At 43.3% G+C, this 19,856-nt stretch overlaps 1 protein-coding gene across 1 annotated transcript in view; it reads right to left on the bottom strand.

The window, feature by feature from the left end:
• Nucleotides 1-19,655, bottom strand: part of MAT1A (methionine adenosyltransferase 1A) — a 43,617-nt gene extending 23,962 nt beyond the window's left edge. Inside the window, exons 1-2 of the mRNA XM_060769019.2 lie at nucleotides 19,226-19,655; nucleotides 1,837-1,914 (exon numbers count right to left, since the gene is read on the bottom strand). Of these exons, the coding sequence (XP_060625002.1) occupies nucleotides 1,837-1,914; nucleotides 19,226-19,322 (175 nt within the window). The 5' untranslated portion in view covers nucleotides 19,323-19,655. The remainder of the gene's footprint in view (nucleotides 1-1,836; nucleotides 1,915-19,225) is intronic.
• Between the last annotated feature and the right edge of the window lie 201 nt (nucleotides 19,656-19,856).

A 19,856-nucleotide genomic window follows, 5' to 3' on the forward strand; every position in this document is an offset into this window, starting at 1 on the left:
GAAAACCAAATAGGAACACACACATATACAATATAGTAAGCAAAGCAAAAGTATAAAGAAACAAATTACTAGTGGAGGATTGAAGAAGGTTACTATTTCCAACAACCCTTCTCAACCGATCAAACTGACTACTAGTCCCATCTATAACTGGCACCTATCCATCCATTCATATCCCTTCTTTCCCCGAGAGTGAAGCTTCAGCTTTGTGGTTCCATTTTCAAAAGGTTAAGTATCACAAAAGAATGGTAAACAAGGTACATCATTTGAATTTTAGTAGTTCCAGTTAAGTTATGTGGCAGAAAGGACATGAAAATACAGTCTGAGATGTAGTAGGAAGGGAATGAAACTTCTCCTTGTTTTTTTAATTACTTCTCTTGCTGGAATTAGGAGAAATCAGGGATGTAGTGGAGGCCTAGTTTTGCATGCCCAATGTGGAACACATCTCACCACGCTAAAACAGTCGATGTGGCTTTTAATGAGACATACCGCACAGGCATGTAGCCGGGGGGGGGGCTTGGGGGGCTTCAACCCCCCCAAAATTTTCATGGTGGTCCGTGAGAAGGCCTTACTGGTAATTTAAACTGTTATGTTTATTCATATCATCATCTGATCACCATGCTCAATATATCCCATATGCATGAGGGTATTGGGGTAACAATACAAAAGGTTTGCTAGGGTAGACCCTCTTTCACTCAGACTCAGCCGCCCACCCCACCCCCCCCCCCCCCGGGAACCAAAATCCTGGCTACGGGCCTGATACCGCATTATCACGGGGTGTCTGCGCCCTACACCACTGGAGAAATTACACTGTTTAGCTGGTATTGCACCACCTGACATCCGACGGGAAGTAGCAGCCAATAGTGAAAGGACCAAGGCAGTGACATCTCCAGCCAGGCCCATAGCAAGGATTTTGATTCGGGAGGGGAGGGCTGAGTTTGATTCCGGGGGGGGGGGGGGGGGCTGAGTCTGAGTCAAAGAGGGTCTACCTTAGCAAACCTTTTGTATCGTTACCCCAATACCCCCATGCATATGGGATATATTGAGTATGGTGATCAGATCATGATATGAATAAACGTAACAGTTTAAATAATGCACCAGTAAGGCCTTCTCGTGGACCACCATGAGAATTTCGGGAGAGGGGCTGAAGCCCTTTGAGCCCCCCCCCCTCCCCGACTACATGCCTGTCTCCAGCTCATCCCTTGTCAACGACTTAAATCAAGAAATAGTTTTCTAAGATCTACAGAGACACTCGCTGGAACACCTCAGCAAGCGAGAGTCTAAAAGTAGCAGGCCCAAACCCAGAACCTCAATCAATGGCTGATACCAAATGAGAGACTCCCCCTGGGCACACAGAAAACTGGGCAACTTGGAAAGCACTGAACAGACTGCACTCTGGCACCACAAGATGCAGAGCCAACCTCAAGAAATGGGGCTACAAAGTGGAATCCACAACATGCGAGTGAAGAGAAGAGCAAACCACTGACCACCAGCTGCAATGCACCCTGAGCCCTGCCACATGCACAATGGAGGACCTTCTTGCGGCAACACCAGAGGCACTCCAAGTGGCCAGCTATTGGTCAAAGGACATTTAATCAACTACCAAGCTTGTAAATTTTGTGTTTTGTCTGTTTGTTTGTTTGTTTGTTTTGTTCTGTTAGAAATGTAATACAATTGTCTGGTTGCCCCTGACATGATAAATAAATAAATAGTTTTTATTCCCACATAGCCTAAATTATATGGGTCTTCTACTTCTCCACCACCCAACTCCTATAATGATGGTCATTTTTCTAGGAAATGAAAAAGAGGCAACATTTGAGGGGGCAAATATTCTCTTACCACAAGCAACCTTTGCATTTGGATCTTGCTTCAAATGAGCATCAAGCACAGCATCGCTAATCTGGTCGCAGATCTTGTCTGGAAAAAAAAAGAACAGAGTACAGTGTTGGTTGCATGAAAAAAGAAAATATGGACTACATATGTCACACTGAACTGAGAAACATAAAGGTATACTGGTTTTCATTTTCTAGCACATATTGAATGCAAACTTTCCTAATAGAAGAAAAGACAAATCAAAAGAAGCCAGCCACTAAGCTTCTGTTCATCAAACAAAATATAAACAGAGAGTGAGATGGGAATGTATTCTAAGGTTTGTTGGATCTTCAGGAAAATATACCCCTGTAGCAAACTAAGGCCCTAACACACTTACATAGTGAACATGCTATGATCGTCCTGGTATCAAATGAGATTAATTCAAGGTCAGGTCTTGGAAGAAACAAAGGCACATGGGAATACAACTCACTGTAGCTTAGTCCAAAAGAAACATGGAGTGGAAATGCACAAATCAGGCACTTTAAGGTCACAATTACTGTCTAGGAACAAGAGATTTAACCAGGAATGGGATTATCTACCCCTTCTAACACATATTGGGTAGAAGAGGGGAGTGTAAACTGGACCCTTTGAATATTGCAAAAGAGATAGCAATTTACTAATCATTTACTTTGGGTTTTTTAAAAAATAAACTAAGAAGAAAGGGAAAGGTTCTTCCGGGATTTTCTGCTTCAGAGGTCACTATGAATTTTGCTGTTTACTGTGAACTCTTGACTTGTATGACTGTATGAAGGGGTACATTTGCTACTTGGCTTAAGGCAGCAAAATGTCTTAGCCCTACCCGGATAAACTGTATAACACATCAGAGAATGCACTGTTGAAGTCTACAGCCCAGCTAACCAAAAGAAAGCATGGATTGAGGAAATAATAATAATAAACTTTATTTATACCCTGCCACTATCTCCTGGGGGGATTTTGGATGTCTCACAAAGCACTTAAAGGTACAAGCACGCAAAATACAAACATTGTAGAAACAATAACATAACAAAAAGAATCTGCGAACCCCACCTCCTTCAAGATGAATTGAACCACCTCAACTGGGCTCTACAGACCAATGGATACTCCACCTCAGACATCAGAAGAGCTGCAAGACTGAGAACAAGCCACGAGAGTAAAGACAAAGATCCATCCAGAGGAAAAGTGTTCTTGCCATACATCAAGGGAACCACTGACCGCATAGGGAAGCTGATGAGGAAACACAACATACAAACTATCTACAAACCCACCAAGAAAATCCAACAAATGCTACGCTCAGCAAAGGACAAGAGGGATCCTCTCACTTCTGTAGGAGTCTACCGTGTACCATGCAGCTGTGGACAAGTCTACATAGGGACCACCAAACGCAGCATTGCCCAAACACAAATCAAGGAACATGAAAGGCACTGCAGACTACTTCAACCAAAGAAATCAGCCATAGCAGAGCACCTGATGAACCAACCTGGACACAGCATATTATTTGAGAACACAGAAATGCTGGACCACTCTCACAACCACCATGTCAGACTACACAGAGAAGCCATTGAAATACACAGGCATGTGGACAATTTCAACAGAAAGGAGGAAACCATGAAAATGAACAAAATCTGGCTACCAGTCTTAAAAAAACTCTAAAATTGCAACAGCACAACAACAGAGAGGAAGCAGGCAGGGACATCTAATTACCTCTCAACAAAAGTTTGTTCCAGCACAGTCAGCCCATTGTATGCTAATCAAGGTGGTTAGTTGAAACATTCACACCTAGCTCCAGCAGACAAGAATCCTTTGTCTCACCCTGGTCATTCCACAGATATATAAACCCATTTTCCTAGTTCCAACAGACCTCACAACCTCTGAGGATGCTTGCCATAGATGCAGGCAAAACGTCAGGAGAGAATGCCTCTAGACCATGGCCATACAGCCCGAAAAAACCTACAACAACCCAATAACATAACAATAACGGCCTACATAAATATCTCACTTCACAAAAACCCTGGTAAAATCAATAAAATACAGCAATCGCTGCAGGTATAAACAACAGTAATCAATCAGCAGCAAAAGTAATTCCTCTATTTCAAGCACAGGGATTCTTTTTGGAAGCTCTTCAAATTCTCTTGCTGCTGAAGCAAATTGTGAAAAAAGTAATATTCCTTTAATATTTTTCCCAAAAAAAAGTTTTCTTTTACTTTATCACCTTCCCCACCAAAAATCCTACAAGAGGTTTTACTAAACCAAATTGAGATCTTGGTCACTTTCACTGTATTAGTTGTGAGTCTTTCTGGGTTTTGTGCAGAATACATTGGATGTTGATCTGAAAACTGGCACTTGATCTCTGATCTTGCCTACTACTGCTGTAAACCATTTCTTCAACCTCTTGAACCTTTAGTCAACATCACAGAGCCAAGCTAGGAGCTAGCTCTTAAGGCTCTAATTTCACCATTTGGCTTTTGAGTCCCCATTGCCGCTTTTGCTCTGGATTTGTTTTCTTTCATGCATAAAAACACACTCTTAACTTCAATATCCTGATCTGACAGCTGGGGTGGGGGTGGGGAGGTTGCAAAATCTCCAGCCTGTAATCCTATACCCACTTGCCTAGGAGTAAATGTCAGTGAACTCAATGAGACCCTAATAGATGCATGCAGGACTGAATGGTTAAAGAGGCAGTCATTCCCAGAGCAAGGCAAATGTTTAAGGAGGAATGCCATTTTTGGCCCAGATTCAGATCTGAGACATGAGATAGTTCTACACCTTGTAGATGGTGTTATATGAGTAGGTTGGCCCAGATTAACTCACTGATTAGACACTTCTAAGAAATCTGGCTGTGCAGTCAGAAACAGAGAGTACTTGCCGAATGTGATAACTTTAGTTGGATCATTACACTAACGTGCCATTTGTTACTGAAAGCAATTTGATAATATCAACAGCAGCACTGTTTATCTTCAGTTGATTTGATGCTGCTTAAAACCCTTTTGCAGATGCATTTGGAACAATTTTATACTTGGAAGAGAAGGACCATAATTCTATCTGTGCCTAGCCAGAAATATGCTCCACTGAATCCAGTGAAGCTTATGGCCAGGGAAAAGGGTGAAGAGAAATGCATCAGGACATTATATTCTTGGTGGATAACCTCCTACTGTCTCCTCATTTTAGCAGCAGAAAATACTATATATTTATTTCCTGTTGCACTTTTTGAAAATTAAAGTATTACTGGATAATTAAGGGGCTCCTTGTGAGGATGGAGTTTCTCAACCTGGGGGTCGGGACCCCTGGGGGAGTTGCGAGGGGGGTGTCAGAGGGGTCACCAATGACCACCAGAAAACAGTATTTTCTGTTGGTCATGAGGGTTCTGTGTGGAAGTTTGTCCCAATTCTATCGTTGGCGGGGTTCAGAATTCTCTTTGATTGTAGGTGAACTATAAATCCCAGCAACTACAACTCCCAAATGTCAAGGTTTATTTTCCCGAACTTCACCAGTGTTCACATTTGGGCATATTGAGTGTTTGTGCGAGGTTTGGTCCAGATCTATCTTTGTTTCAGTCCACAGTGTTCTCTGGATGTAGGTGAACTACAACTCCAAAACTCAAGGTCAATGGCCACCAAACCCTTCCAGTATTTTCTGTTGGTTATGAGAGTTCTGTGTGCCAAGTTTGATTTAATTTCATCATTGGGGGAGTTCAAAATGCCCTTTGATTGTAGGTGAACTATAAATCCCAGCAACTACAACTCCCAAATGACAAAATCAATTCCCCTCCCGACCCCACCTGTATTCAAATTTGGGCGTATTAAGTATTTGTGCCAAATTTGTTCCAGTGAATGAAAATACATCCTGCATATCAGATATTTACATTACAATTCATAACAGTAGCAAAATTACAGCTACGAAGTAGCAACAAAAATAATTTTATAGTTGGGGGGGTCACCACAACATGAGGAACTGTATTAAGGGGTTGCGTCATGAAGAAGGTTGAGAAACACTGGAGTAGAGTGTTCTGATGAGTTTGGGGTAGTTTTCTGCATGGTTTGAGGAAACTATTTTTAATAAAATTTCTTTGAGAAAGTTTAGATAGTTTGGGGGACTGGTAGAGAGCTTCAAGAGCCAGAAAAGTTGAGTCAAGGAGCCACCCACAGGCTCACACTTTAGCCATCTGTAGTCTAGTAAAAGCTAGAGACTGCCTTCCCTGAACTAATTTTAAAGGAACAAGTTATGTCAGTGTTTCTCAACCTGGGGGTCGGGACCCCTGTGGGGGTCGCGAGGGGGTGTCAGAGGGGTCGCCAAAGACCATCAGGAAACACAGTATTTTCTGTGGTCATAAGGGTTCTGTGTGGGAATTTTGGTCCAATTCTATCATTGGTGGGGTTCAGAATGTTATTTCATTGTAGGTGAACTATAAATCCCAGCAACTACAACTCCCAAATGACAAAATCAATCCCCTCCCAAACTCACCAGTATTCAAATTTGGGCATATTGGGTATTTGGGATTTGAAAATACATCCTCCATATCAGATATTTACATTACAATTCATAACAGTAGCAATATTCCAGTTATGAAGTAGCAATGAAAATAATGTTATGGTTGGGGGTCACTACAACATGAGGAACTGTACTAAGGGGTCACGGCATTAGAAAGGTTGAGAAACACTGAGTTATGTGAATGAAGCCTTGTGATAGCACAGGCAAAGACAGGGGATTTACACTTGTGTCTTCACAAACATACAAGACAAACAGACAAAAGTATTTCAAAAGACCACTGGGACACGTGATGTCCAAAGCATTACAATTCACCCTAAGGGCATGCAGGAATTAGACTTCCTGTTTGAATCTGGAATCATTAAGGCCAAAGTGTATACCACTTTTTATTGCCCAACCAAAGTGGAGTGACTCTGGGACAACAAACTACCCTAGGACCTTATCCCACACACACACACACACATACACACACCCCTGTTTTAAAGCATTGAGAAAATGAAAAGTGACAGAGACCATACCAAGACACAGGGGACTTTTTTAAAAAGGAGGGGTGGAGTGCAGATAAGCCACTTGCTTAAGGGATAAGGATGAAAATGGTTAGTAACAGAAAAACCAGCAAATTCAGGAGACATGTGATAAATAATGAATGTAACATAATGATTTGCAGTACTACAGGACTAAATTGACACGATTACATGATGCTACCAACCCATGGGATAAGGTCCATCGTTGCCATGCCTAAACTGAACATGTGCTTTTCTCACATATCAGGAAACTAGAATGTATATATCCCAAATCCCTGGTTAATTATTATCACATTTCTCCATTCTAGATAGTTGATATAATGACATTAGAAGCCTGGTGCTAAGCATGGGGAAAGCATATCTGACCTTTGGCATTTGTTTTTCACAAGCAGTTAAACAGGAGGCCTTGACACAAAAGCCTATGTGATTCTATCAAGATCTGGACCACAATGAATTTAATGAGGTTTAGACTCCATCTACACTGCCATATAAAATCCTAGTTATCTGCTTTGAACTGAATTATATGGCAGCATAGACTCATATAATCCAGTTCCAAACAGATAATGTTGATTATCTTCTTTGACAATCTGGAAAATCTGGCAGTGAGAAGTAAATGGGGACTGCATAGAGCAGGGGTCCTCAAACTAAGGCCCAAGGGCCGGATATGGCCCTCCAAGGTCATTTACCCGGCCCTTGCTCAGGGTCAACCTAAGTCTGAAACAACTTGAAAGCACACAACAACAACAATCCTATCTCATCAGCCAAAAGCAGGACCACACTTCTCATTGAAATACTAATAAGTTTATATACTTGTTAATATTACTCTTCATTTTCATTATTGTATTGTTTTTAAGTGTTTTTTGCACTCCAAATAAGATATGTGCAGTGTGCATAGGAATTCATTCATGCTTTTTTCAAATTATAAACCGGCCCTCCCACAGTTTAGGGGACTGTGACCTGTCCCTTGGTTTAAAATGTTTGAGGACCCTTGGCATAGAGGGCTGGCCCGACATTAGGTATAATGGGCAACACCAGCTCCTTAAAGCTCTTAACGGAACACAATTGGCCATTTCACTGTATTGGCTGGGAACTCACTTATCTTAGCCTTGTGCAATTGGTGAAGAAAGGACCACTGTGCATCCTGGAAACTTTAGGGACCAATTTTTGAAAACTTTTGAAACATGTTTCGTGACCAGCAATCTTCCAGTGACCTACAGAGGTTAATGTTCTCCCTCTTAATTCCTGTTCATTGCCTACCAAAGGTAGAGTGATGCAGTCACCTCAGATCATATATGCTGAGGGGCAGAGAGATGACAAGTCACCCATACCATGTACACTCCTAAACTCCCCGATCCACTTCCCAAAAAATACTCAGCCATTTTTTATCCCCAGTGCTGAGATAAAGCTCAATTATCAATTTGGTTGTCATTTGTACACAAGTAGGTAGGTAGGTAGGAAGGAAGGAAGGAAGCAACATCTTTTCAATCACTTCAACTTTCTTCTTCATTTGTATTTATGAAACCTCAAGTTCTTTCTATAATGAAATGTATTTTGGAAAATTCTTCAAAACCAAGTTGAAACTAAATCCTTTCCCATTGGTACCAGCCAAATTCAGTAAATACAAGAATCCCCCATATGTCAAGGACCAGAGGCGGCCCTAGGTAATTTTCAACGGTAAGCAAACAGTATTTTGGCAACCCCCCCCCCCCCAACCAATCACTGATATATATTTTCTGTTCGTCATGGGAGTTCTGTGTGCCATATTTGGTTCAATTCCATCATTGGTGGAGTTCAGAATGCTCCTTGATTGTCGGTGAACTATACATCCCAGTAACTACAACTCGCATATGTCAAGGTCTATTTTCCCCCAAGAGCGCCTCAAGAGCGCCCCTGGGCAAAATCAACTATACTGCAAATGCTTACTTTGCGTAATGGGTTGAGCCGCCCCTGCCACAAAGATGTTGAAAATAAAGGGCAATAGAAAAGTCAAATCTCACTAAGCACTATTATATTTAAAGATTATACTATTTCCAATAGAATCCAGAAATAATAATAATAATAATAATAATAATAATAATAATAATATAAACACAACAAGATTAGTTCACAGCAAACAAGATCACTCTGCTGGTTGTATTATTATTATTATTTCGCTTTGTCTTACCCATCTTAAGCTGCACATAGGGTGAACGTGTACATATTCAAATGTTTGTTGAGAGAGAAACAAAATGTACTTCATATCATCCCATCATTGCAATGGTATAGTAATGGTCAGACCACGAACCATATTTTAGTTCTTGCGGAACACAGCTTGGGAACCACTGCTATACATGAATTGTTGTTTTGTGCCTTCAAGTCATCTCCAACTTCTGGCAACTCTAAGACAAAACTATCATGGGGGTTTCTTCGCAAGATTTCTTCAAAGGCTCTTCTCTCACTCCCACCATTGTCTCAAGCACAGTTGATGGGGACGAGGGAGAGAGCCTTCTATGTGTTGGCCCCTCAGCTTTTGAACTCTCTTCCTAGGGAGATGAGACAGGCCCCTACTCTCTCCATTTTCTGCAAGGAATTAAAAACTTGGTTGTTCCATTGTGCCTTTGACTAGGTGGTTCACTTGAGAAGTATCTAAGCTCTGGCACTTTAGCCCTTTCCTGTACTTATGACAGTTAATGGTCAAAGGCACTACCTTGGCAACCCAGCCCTCTGACTGTTGTACTTTCCTTCAGCTCTCCCAAGGAATCAGAACCCAATTTCAAATTGGTCAGCCAGGGTATTGTTTTTATTATGTTAATTGATTTTAATGTTTTTATTATTTGTTGTTATTGTTTTTACTGTGTCTGTTTTATCTGTAATCCTCGGGCTTGCCCAGAGTCCCTTTGGGGAGATGGAAGCAGAGTATAAAAATAAAGTTGTTGTTGTTGTTGTTGTTGTTGTTGTTGTTGTTGTTATTATTATTATTATTACCGTATTTGTTTTCACCTTCACCTACATTTATATTAATCACTCAATGATTTCCCTATGTGACTACACCACTGTAGAGGTAACATTACAGATTTTTGTGTGCCTTCAAGTTATTTCTAAACTATGGCAACCCTAAGATGAATCCATCACTGCCTTTTATGTATAAGACGTTTTTCCAAAAGATATCTGGAACTGTGTTCCTCTGAGATTGAGAGAGTGTCACCCAATTGGCTTTACGGCTGAGCGAGGATTTGAACCCCTGTCTTTGGATTAATAGTCCAATGCTCAAACAATACACCTTGCTAGCTCCAAATATCATAGTTGCTGATAAGCAAATCAGACTTAAGTAACAAGCATTTTAGGAAATTGTAACAAGGAACAAAAACTATATGACAAAAGTTTAAATAGTTTGGTGTGGAAGAGCTCAAAAGTGATTCCTGGTGTTTATAAAAATAAAGTGAGACCCAGGACCAAATCAGCACCTTGGCATCAAGGCCACTGGAGGGGGAAAAAACAGATGAAAATACCTTAGACTTGCATCATTACCTCTGTCATTATCATGAAAGCCTCTTCTGTATTGTGGGGAGGGATTGCGCTTTTGTACTTACCAAAGGTTGTTTGCCATCATAAGAGGAGCTGACGCAGAATCCTCAGTTAATACATTGCAAAGGGGGAGTGAAAGTTAAAATGTGGACAAACTCTGCAGTGACCTCTTCTAGAGAGCTCAATGCTGTCTAATAACCTAAAGTGAAGTCCTACTGGGTCGAGGAAGAAGAAAGAAAAGACAGAGAAACCCCAACATGTAAAACCCTATCACGTTCCCACCAGCAGGGAAGCTCAGTGTGATTTCTCTTTCCTTTTCGAGGGGAACCTTTTGATAGCCTTCTAAAATTGTTATCTAAAGGCTTTCCAAACCCAGGGCTGGAAGGCTGGTGGTGCAAAGCCTTCCCCAGAATCCCCCTTGTTGTGGTCAGATTACAGGCAGCAGAAGAATAACAGAAGTTCATGACAAGTAGGAGACTTCAAAGGAACTTCAGCCAGATTCTATCACCCCCAGAAGCTATAGGATTGCATTCCAAAGTAGTCCTTTCTTTTTAACTTGTTCATTGCTAGACAATGAGGGAAAGACCTGAATCTTACTTCAAGTTCTAGGGTGCCAAAATGCACATCTGAGGACCTTATCAGATCCATATTTCTTAAGGATTAGATGCATGCATACTGTGGGAGCCCCCGGTAGTGCAGTGGGTTAAACCACTGAGCTGCTGAGCTTGTTGACAGAAAGCTCGCAGGTTCAAATCTAGGGAGCGGCATGAGCTTCCGCTGTCAGCCCCAGCTTCTGCCAACCTAGCAGTTTGAAAACATGCAAATGTGAGTACATCAATAGGTACCACTCCGGTGGAAAGGTAACGGCGCTCCATGCAGTCATGCCAGCCACATGACCTTGGAGGCGTCTACGGACAACACCAGCCCTTCAGCTTAGAAATGGAAATGAGCCCCAACCCACAGAGTCAGACAAGACTGGACCTAATATCAGGGGAAGACCTTTAAGTTTACCTTATGCATACTGTATTTTAGGGGTCCTCAAACTAAGGCCCGGGGGCGGGATACGGCCCTCCAAGGTCATTTACCCGGCCCTCGGTCAGGGTCAACCTAAGTCTGAAACAACTTGAAAGCACACAACAACAACAACAACAACAACAATAACAATTCTATCTCATCAGTTAAAAGCAGGCACACACTTCCCATTGAAATACTAATAAGTTTATATTTCTTAAAATTGTTCTTCATTTTAATTATTGTATTGTTTTTAAGTGTTTTTTTGCACTACAAATAAGATATGTGCGGTGTGCATAGGAATTCATTCACGTTTTTTCAAATTATAATCCGGCCCTCCAACAGTTTGAGGAACTGTGACCTGGCCCTCTGTTTGTGGACCCCTGCTGTATTGTGACGGGATGCATACTCTCTTCATCACACCTGAGTATTATGATTCTTATGATTTGAAAATACTGCACTTTGACTCATCACACTACTGAAGGTTGGCTCCCTCCAATCCATCAAAACACCTCTTACATCACTTCTATGACCTTTTAAAAAGTATCACTGCTGATGTGATACTTACAGATTTTCCAATCACACACAAAAACAGTGCTTCAGCAATGGAAGAATCTGTACTATTTTTTTTAAAAAATAAAACCTGATTAGACTTACTTACTTAGGCGATCCCTCGTTGGACGAGTAAGATGGTCTTCCATTATGGATTTCCTTGTGGGTCCGTATGTGGCTGTGGAGCCCTATTCTTGCTCTGCATCTTCTTCCGCAGTGAGGGCATTGGTTTCCAGGTGGAAGGCGGTCCCGGTCGGTGTTGGCTAGACGCGCCTTCCTCCTGGCACGTTTCTCTCTTTCACCCTCCACTCGTGCCTCCTCAAATTCTGCAGCACTGCTGGTCACAGCTGTCCTCCAGCTGGAGCGCTCAAGGGCCAGGGCTTCCCAGTTCTCAGTGTCTATGCCAGAGTTTTTAAGGTTGGCTTTGAGCCCATCTTTAAATCTCTTTTCCTGTCCACCAACGTTCCGTTTTCCGTTCTTAAGTTCGGAGTAGAGCAACTGCTTTGGGAGACGGTGGTCAGGCATCCGGACAACGTGGCCGGCCCAGCGGAGTTGATGTTGGAGGACCATCACTTCAATGCTGGTGGTCTTTGCTTCTTCCAGCACACTGACGTTTGTCCGCTTGTCTTCCCAGGAGATTTGCAGGATTTTCCGGAGGCAGCGCTGATGGAAACGTTCCAGGAGCTGCTTGTGACGTCTGTAGATAGTCCACGTCTCACAGGCATATAGCAGGGTTGGGAGGACAATAGCTTTATAAAAAAGCACCTTGGTATCCCTACGGATGTCCCGGTCCTCAAACAGTCTCTGCTTCATTCTGGAAAATGCTGCACTTGCAGAGCTCAGGCGGTGTTGTATTTCGGCGTCGATGTTGACTTTGGTGGAGAGGTGGCTGCCAAGGTAGCGGAAATGGTCCACATTTTCTAATGTGACACCATTAAGCTGTATTACTGGCATTGGAGAGGGATTGGTTTTCTCAATGTTCAGTGACAGGCCGAGCTTCTCATATGCTTCTGCGAAGGTGTTTAGAGTGGCTTGTAGATCCTGATTAGAATGCCATCTACTCCTGGTCAGTCGCAAGGCCGAACAGGGTATAGGGTTACAGCCTGTGTTGGATGGGGTCGCACTCCCCCTGAAGACGCAGGTTCGCAGTTTGGGTGTGATCCTGGACTCATCGCTGAGCCTGGAGCCCCAGGTTTCGGCGGTGACCAGGGGAGCATTCGCACAGTTAAAACTTGTGCGCCAACTGCGCCCGTACCTTGGGAAGTCTGACTTGGCCACGGTAGTCCACGCTCTGGTTACATCCCGTTTGGACTACTGCAACGCTCTCTACGTGGGGTTGCCTTTGAAGACGGCCCGGAAGCTCCAACTAGTCCAACGTTCGGCAGCCATGATACTAACGGGAGCGGAGCGCAGGGATCATACAACTCCTCTGCTGCACCAGCTCCACTGGCTGCCGATCTGCTACCGGGCTCAATTCAAAGTGCTGGCGTTGGCCTTTAAAGCCCTAAACGGTTCTGGCCCAACTTACCTATCCAAACGTATCTCGGCCTATCAGCCCGCCAGGACCCTAAGATCTTCTGGGGAGGCCCTGCTCTCTATCCCGCCTGCTTCACAGGTGCGGCTGGCGGGTACGAGAGACAGGGCCTTTTCTGTGGTGGCCCCGCGGCTATGGAACGCCCTGCCCTTGGAGGTAAGATCAGCCCCTTCATTGATGATATTCCGAAGAAGATTGAAGACCTGGATGTTTAAGCAGGCATTTGGTTAACCCAATGCAACGAATGGTAACTGACTAAAGGACTGGCAACATGGATGATGAACTGGATCACGTTTTTTAGTTAAGAGTCGAACTGGATTGGTATTGATGCATGAATTGTGTTTTTATGTTTTTATGTTTTTTATGCTTTTAACTGTATACTGTTGATTGTTATATTATGTTGTAAACCGCGTTGAGTCGCCGGCTAGGCTGAGAAACGGCGGTATATAAATATAGCAAATAAATAAATAAATAAAAAATACAAATAATCTGTTTCTGAGATGCTTTGCAGATGGATTCCGATGGAATACTGTTGAGATGGGGCAAGTGTCATGTGATGGGACCCCTTCAAAATAATTCTCAAACAGTCTCAGAAACTGAGTATTTCCTACTCTGATAAAGTCCTACGTGTATCAAAGATTACCTCCACCCTCCTAAGCTGGCCTTGTGCAAAGGAACATTTGTTTATTTGCATCTAATGTTAGCAGGTACCTTGTGTTCTCATATTTCCCAGATAAAATAAACTCCTGTTGTGATGTCAGCATTTGAAATTTGGCAGATTATTACCTGCAGCATGCCTAAGCAATTCCATGATTTAAAAATCAATCATTTGTTTTCCTTTCAGGAAATGGCCTGAACAGCCAGTACCTCAGTCCTCTCATCCAGAGCCACTCATGCTGTTAGGGGAAAGGGAGGTGGGAAGAGGTTTCCTATACTTCTCCTATCAAGCACAGCTACTGTAGGGAATGATTTATAGTTTCATGATATAAGAAGCATTCGGGACAACTCTATAAGGGACAGCAAGCATACAGTCCAAGACGAAATTAGTGTGCATGCATACATGCACACGTCTGTAAACCAGAGTTGGGAAAGCTCCTTTTTTGGACAACAACTCCCAGAATTCCCCAGCCTCTACAACCAGAGCTCATGGAAGATTTAAGGAGTTAGAGCTTGTAGGCCAAGCTCTCTAAACAAAATTCAAAAGTTTAAAGAGGAAAAAAGGTGTGTGTCAGATTTTAAGACATGCTCAGCTCTATTGGTCTAAGGTGCACATTTTATTACTGACACCTCCGTTTTCTTCAGGAAACTAACGTAACTTTGGCTGACAGACAGAGAATACATGTGATATCTTCACACCATATCTAGAGAATCTATTCACTAGTCAAAGGGCTTTTTAATAAAACAATTGTATGGAGATACAAAAGACTCACCCAATATTTCCAAAACCCACTAACTTTTAGGCCCCTTCCACACTGCCACTATATTCCAGGATTCGATCCCAGATTATCATCTTATCCCAGATTATCTGGCATTGGAGACTCATATAATCCAGTTTAAAGCAGATCTGGGATCAGAGCCATGTGGAAGGGGCCTCAGTGGAGCCTTGGGCTGAAATCTTTAGACACGTGTGCATAGAGGTAAGGCTGCCAATCTCAGCCAGACTTCCTTGGAGAGGGTGTGTCTCTCCCATCTATCCTAGCTCTCCAGAAAGCATGCTGTATTCCTGAAAGGACCGTTTACTGCAAAAGTGGGTGCAAAGGTAACCCACAATCATTGTATCCGTCCTTTATGGTCTGTGATTCTCTGGTCTTGAAATAAGCTACAAGCAGTTCCTAAGTTATTAACAAGATAGTTTCTGTAGGTTTGTTCTTAAGTATGCAAGTCAGAACAGGTACATTTTTAAGTGCAACTCCAGTCAAACAAAATACAGTAGAGTCTCGCTTATCCAACATTAATGGGCTGGCAGAATGTTGGATAAGTAAAAAAATGTTGGATAACAAGGAAAGATTAAGGAAAATCCTATTAAATATCAAATTACATTACGATTTTATGAATTCAGCACCAAAAACATGTTTTACAACAAATTGACAGAAAAAGCAGTTCAATAAACAGTAACATTATGTAGTAATTACTATATTTATGAATTTAGCGCCAAAACATTGCAATGCATTGAAACAACAGTGGTTCCGGGTGGGAGGCAGACTGCATTGGATAATACAGAATGTTGGATGAACAAAGGTTGGATAAGCGAGAATCTACTGTATATCTTTTAGTTTTGGATAGCATAGGGAAGGGTGAACACCTCTGTGGTGTTTGTTTTGCTGTCTGTGCCTCTGTTCAGAACATTTCAGCTCACTTTCTGCCCCAGTGATAATTGGATTTTGAAAAATTTGGCTTGCTGTGGAAACAAGGATTGGTGATAAAGCTACAGTGGAGACACCTTTTCCCATGAAAACTCTTTCAGGAGTGAATTCCCCTTCCGAGAGGTAGATTTCTCACACTTCCTGTTGTCTCACCCCCATTCTTAACTGTGAGTTGTTTGTAATGATTTTTGTAACTCGGGGACTGCCTGTAGTTGGAGTTCCTTGGCTGAGAAGCAGCATGTCACAACAAAACAATGAGGGCAACAACGTGGCTGCTGAGGAATGATACAACTTATCAGGGTGGGCGTGAATGTGAGGTGGAGCTCTCTCTATTCATCTGTAAGGCCTGGCTTCTGTTATCTAGAGCAGGAAGTGAAGGGGTGGGGGGTGGTCCCTTCTACACTACCATATAAAATCTAGATTATCTGCTTTGAACTGGATTACATGGCAGTGTAGACTCATATAATCCAGGTCAAAGCAGATAATGTGGATTATCTGCTTTGATAATCTTGATTATATGGCAGTGTAGAAGCGGCCTGTGTGCGTGTGAGAGAGAGATGATTAATAGGTAGGTAGATTAGCAGATAGATAGATAATTGGAACATGTCTGCACAAAAAGCTAGCTGCTAAAATAAACATTTATGATAGATAGATAGATAGATAGATAGATGGATACAGGCATGTAGCTGGGGAGGGGGAGGGGGGGCCTTTGGGGGTTTCAACCCCCCCCACCCCAAAATTTTCATGGTGGTCTGCGAAAAGGCCTTACTGGTACATTATTTAAACTGTTCTGTTTATTCATATCATGATCTGATTGCCATGCTCAATATATCTCATATGCATGGGGGTATTGGGGTAACGATACAAAAGGTTTGCTAGGCTAGACCCTCTTTCACTCAGACTCAGCCTACCCCAAATCAAACTAAGCCCCCCACCCCACCCCCGAATCAAAATCCTGGATATGGGCCTGGATAGATAGATAGATAGACGGATTGATCAATAGTTCAATCAAAAGATAGATAATTGGCACATATTTGCACAAAAAAGCTAGCCACAAGAAATAAAGCCTTATGATAGATAAAGAGACAGATAATTAGCACATGTCTGACCAGGGTGTTAGCAGCAAGAAATAAAGGTTTGTGATAGATAGATAGATAGATAATAGATAGAGAGATTGACAGATCTATCAAGAGACAGATAATTCTCACATGTCTACACAAAAAGGTAACTGCAGAAAGTAAAGGTTTGTAATAGATAGGTAGATAATTATTAGCACATGTCTACACAAGGTGTAAGCAGCAGTAAGTAAAAGTTTGTGATAGATAGATGGACAGACAGATCAATCGATAGATCAGTCAAGAGATAGATAATTCTCACATGTCTGCACAAAAAGTTAGCTGCAGTAAGTAAAGCTTTATGATAGATAGATAATTAGCACATGTCTGCACAAGGTGTTAGCTGCAGGAAGTAAAGATTTGTAATAGATAGATGGATTGATTGATAGATTGATCAAGAGATAGATAATTCTCACATACCTGCACAAAAAGCTAGCCACAAGAAGCAAAGCTTTATGATAGACTAGCTGTCTCCTGGATTATACGGTAGTGTAAAGGTAAAGCTTTTCCTCTGACATTAAGTCTAGTCAAGTTGGTTCTCATCTCCATTTCAAAGCCAAAGAGCCGGCATTGTTCATAGAAACCTCCAAGGTCATGTGGTCGGCATGACTACATGAAGCGCCATTACTTTCTCATCTGAATGGTACCTATTGCTCTACTCACATTCACATGTTTTCAAACTGCTAGGTTGACAGAAGCTGGGACTAACAGCGGGCGCTTACACCGCTCTCTGGATTCGAACTGTCAACCTTTCAGTCAGCAAGTTCAGCAGCTCAGCGGTTTAACTCACTGCGCCACCGCAGATATCTAAGGCCCCATCTAGGGCCATATAAAATCTGGATTATCTGCCTTGAACGGGATTATACGGTAGTGTAAAGGTAAAGCTTTTCCTCTGACATTGTCAAGTCTGACTCTGGGGATTGTTTCTCATCTCCATTTTGAAGCCAAAGAGCCGGCGTTGTCCATAGAAACCTCCAAGGTCATGTGGTCGTCATGACTGCATGGAGCGCCATTCCTTTCCCGTCTGAACGGGGGATTTTTTGGGAGTTTTGTGTGTGTGTGTGTGTGTCAGGAGCAACTTGAGAAACTGCAAGTTGCTTCCTGTGTGAGAGAACTGGCCGTCTGCAAGGACGTTGCCCAGGGGACGCCCAGATGTTTTTTGATGTTTTGTCATCCTTGTGGGAGGCTTCTCTCATGTCCCTGCAAGAGGAGCTGGAGCTGATAGAGGGAGCTCGTCCGCATACTCCCCGGATTCGAACCTACGACCTGTCGATCTTCAGTCCTGCCGGCACAGGGGTTTAACCCAGTGCACCACCAGGGATATTGCACTACCTGACATCTGCCGGGAAGTAGCAGCCAATAGTGAAAGGATCAAGGCAGAGACATCTCCAGCTCATCCTCTGTTTGGGTATCAGCCAGCATGTCAACGACTTAAATCAAGAAATAGTTTCCTAAGATCTACAGAGACACTCACTGGAACACCTCAGCAAGTGAGAGTCCAAAAGTGGCAGTCTCAGACCCAGAACCTCAACCAATGGCTGATACCAAATGAGAGACTCCCCCCTGGGCACACAGAGGACTGGGCAACTTGGAAGGCGCTGAACAGACTGTGCTCTGGCAGAGCCAACCTTCGGAATGCAGAGCCAACCTTCGGAAATGGGGCTACAAAGTGGAATCCTCGACATGTGAGTGTGGAGAAGAGCAAACCACTGACCCCCTGCTGCAATGCAACCTGAGCCCAGCCACATGCACAATGGAGGAAGTTCTTGCAGCAACACCAGAAGCACTCCAAGTGCCCAGATACTGGTCAAAGGACATTTAACGAACTCCCAAATGTTGTATTTTATCTGTTTGTTTGCTTTGTTCTGTTAGAAATGTAATATAATTGACTGGTTAATCTGACACGACAAATAAATGCCAGGGGGCTTCGATACCTATTGCTCTACTCACATTCACATGCTTTCAAACTGCTAGGTTGGCAGAAGCTGGGACGAACAGCGCTCCCTGGATTTGAACTGTCAACCTTTTAGTCAGCAAGTTCAGCAGCTCAGCGGTTTAACCCACTGTGCCACCGCAGATATCTCAAGTCATTATAAAATCCAGATCATCTACTTTAATCTGGATTATATGGCAATGTAGACTCATATAATCAGGATCAAAGCTGATCTGCTTGGAACATCTGGATTATATGGCAGTATAGATCCAGACAGATAGAAGAGTGCTGTTTGGCCCATGACTATTGCCCTGTCCCTCCCTGCAGCAGGGCAGCAGCCTGGCCATCTGTCTGCTCACCTGGATGCCCTTCTCCCACCGACTCCGAGGTGAACATGAACGCCCCGGCTTCCTCGTTGAGCGTGTAGTCCTCCAGGCTGTCCAGCGTCCCGTTCATGGCGGGGGTGGTCCTGTCCTCCTCTCCTGATTTCGGGAACCCTCCTCTGGAGACAAAAAGGAGGAGAAGGAGCAGAGCCCTCTTCCCAGGAGCAGCTCCTCCTCTCGCCTTCCCTCCTGCCTCCTCCTCCTCCTCCTCCTTGTAAGGCACAAAAGGCCGGGCTTCTTCTTTTTTTAAACCGGGGGCTTCGGGTTCCCCTTGGGCGCGAGTGGCTGAGCTGTCACTCCTCCGCCGGGCCTTTATAGAAAAGTGAAAGTGCCTCCTCCACGAGTAGCCACCATCACCAGGAGAGGAGGGCCCTGGAAGAGCCCATTCCCACGCAGGGAGGGAAAGGGGAGGGGAGCAGGGAGGAGGAGGCCAGGGGGCGTGTTTCCTTTCCTTCGTGGGGGTAGGTCAGTTCAACCCATGCTCTCCCTCCCTTCCTCCCTTTCTCCCTCCCTAGGATTGGCGCCCAACTAAAGCCAAGGTCGGCTTTAGCAAAAGGCTTCTCACCCCCCAAAAGAGGGTCGACTTGGGGGAAAGAAAAGGAGGGGG

The sequence above is a fragment of the Anolis sagrei genome, chromosome 3 (assembly GCF_037176765.1).
Source record: "Anolis sagrei isolate rAnoSag1 chromosome 3, rAnoSag1.mat, whole genome shotgun sequence".
NCBI lineage: Eukaryota > Metazoa > Chordata > Lepidosauria > Squamata > Dactyloidae > Anolis > Anolis sagrei.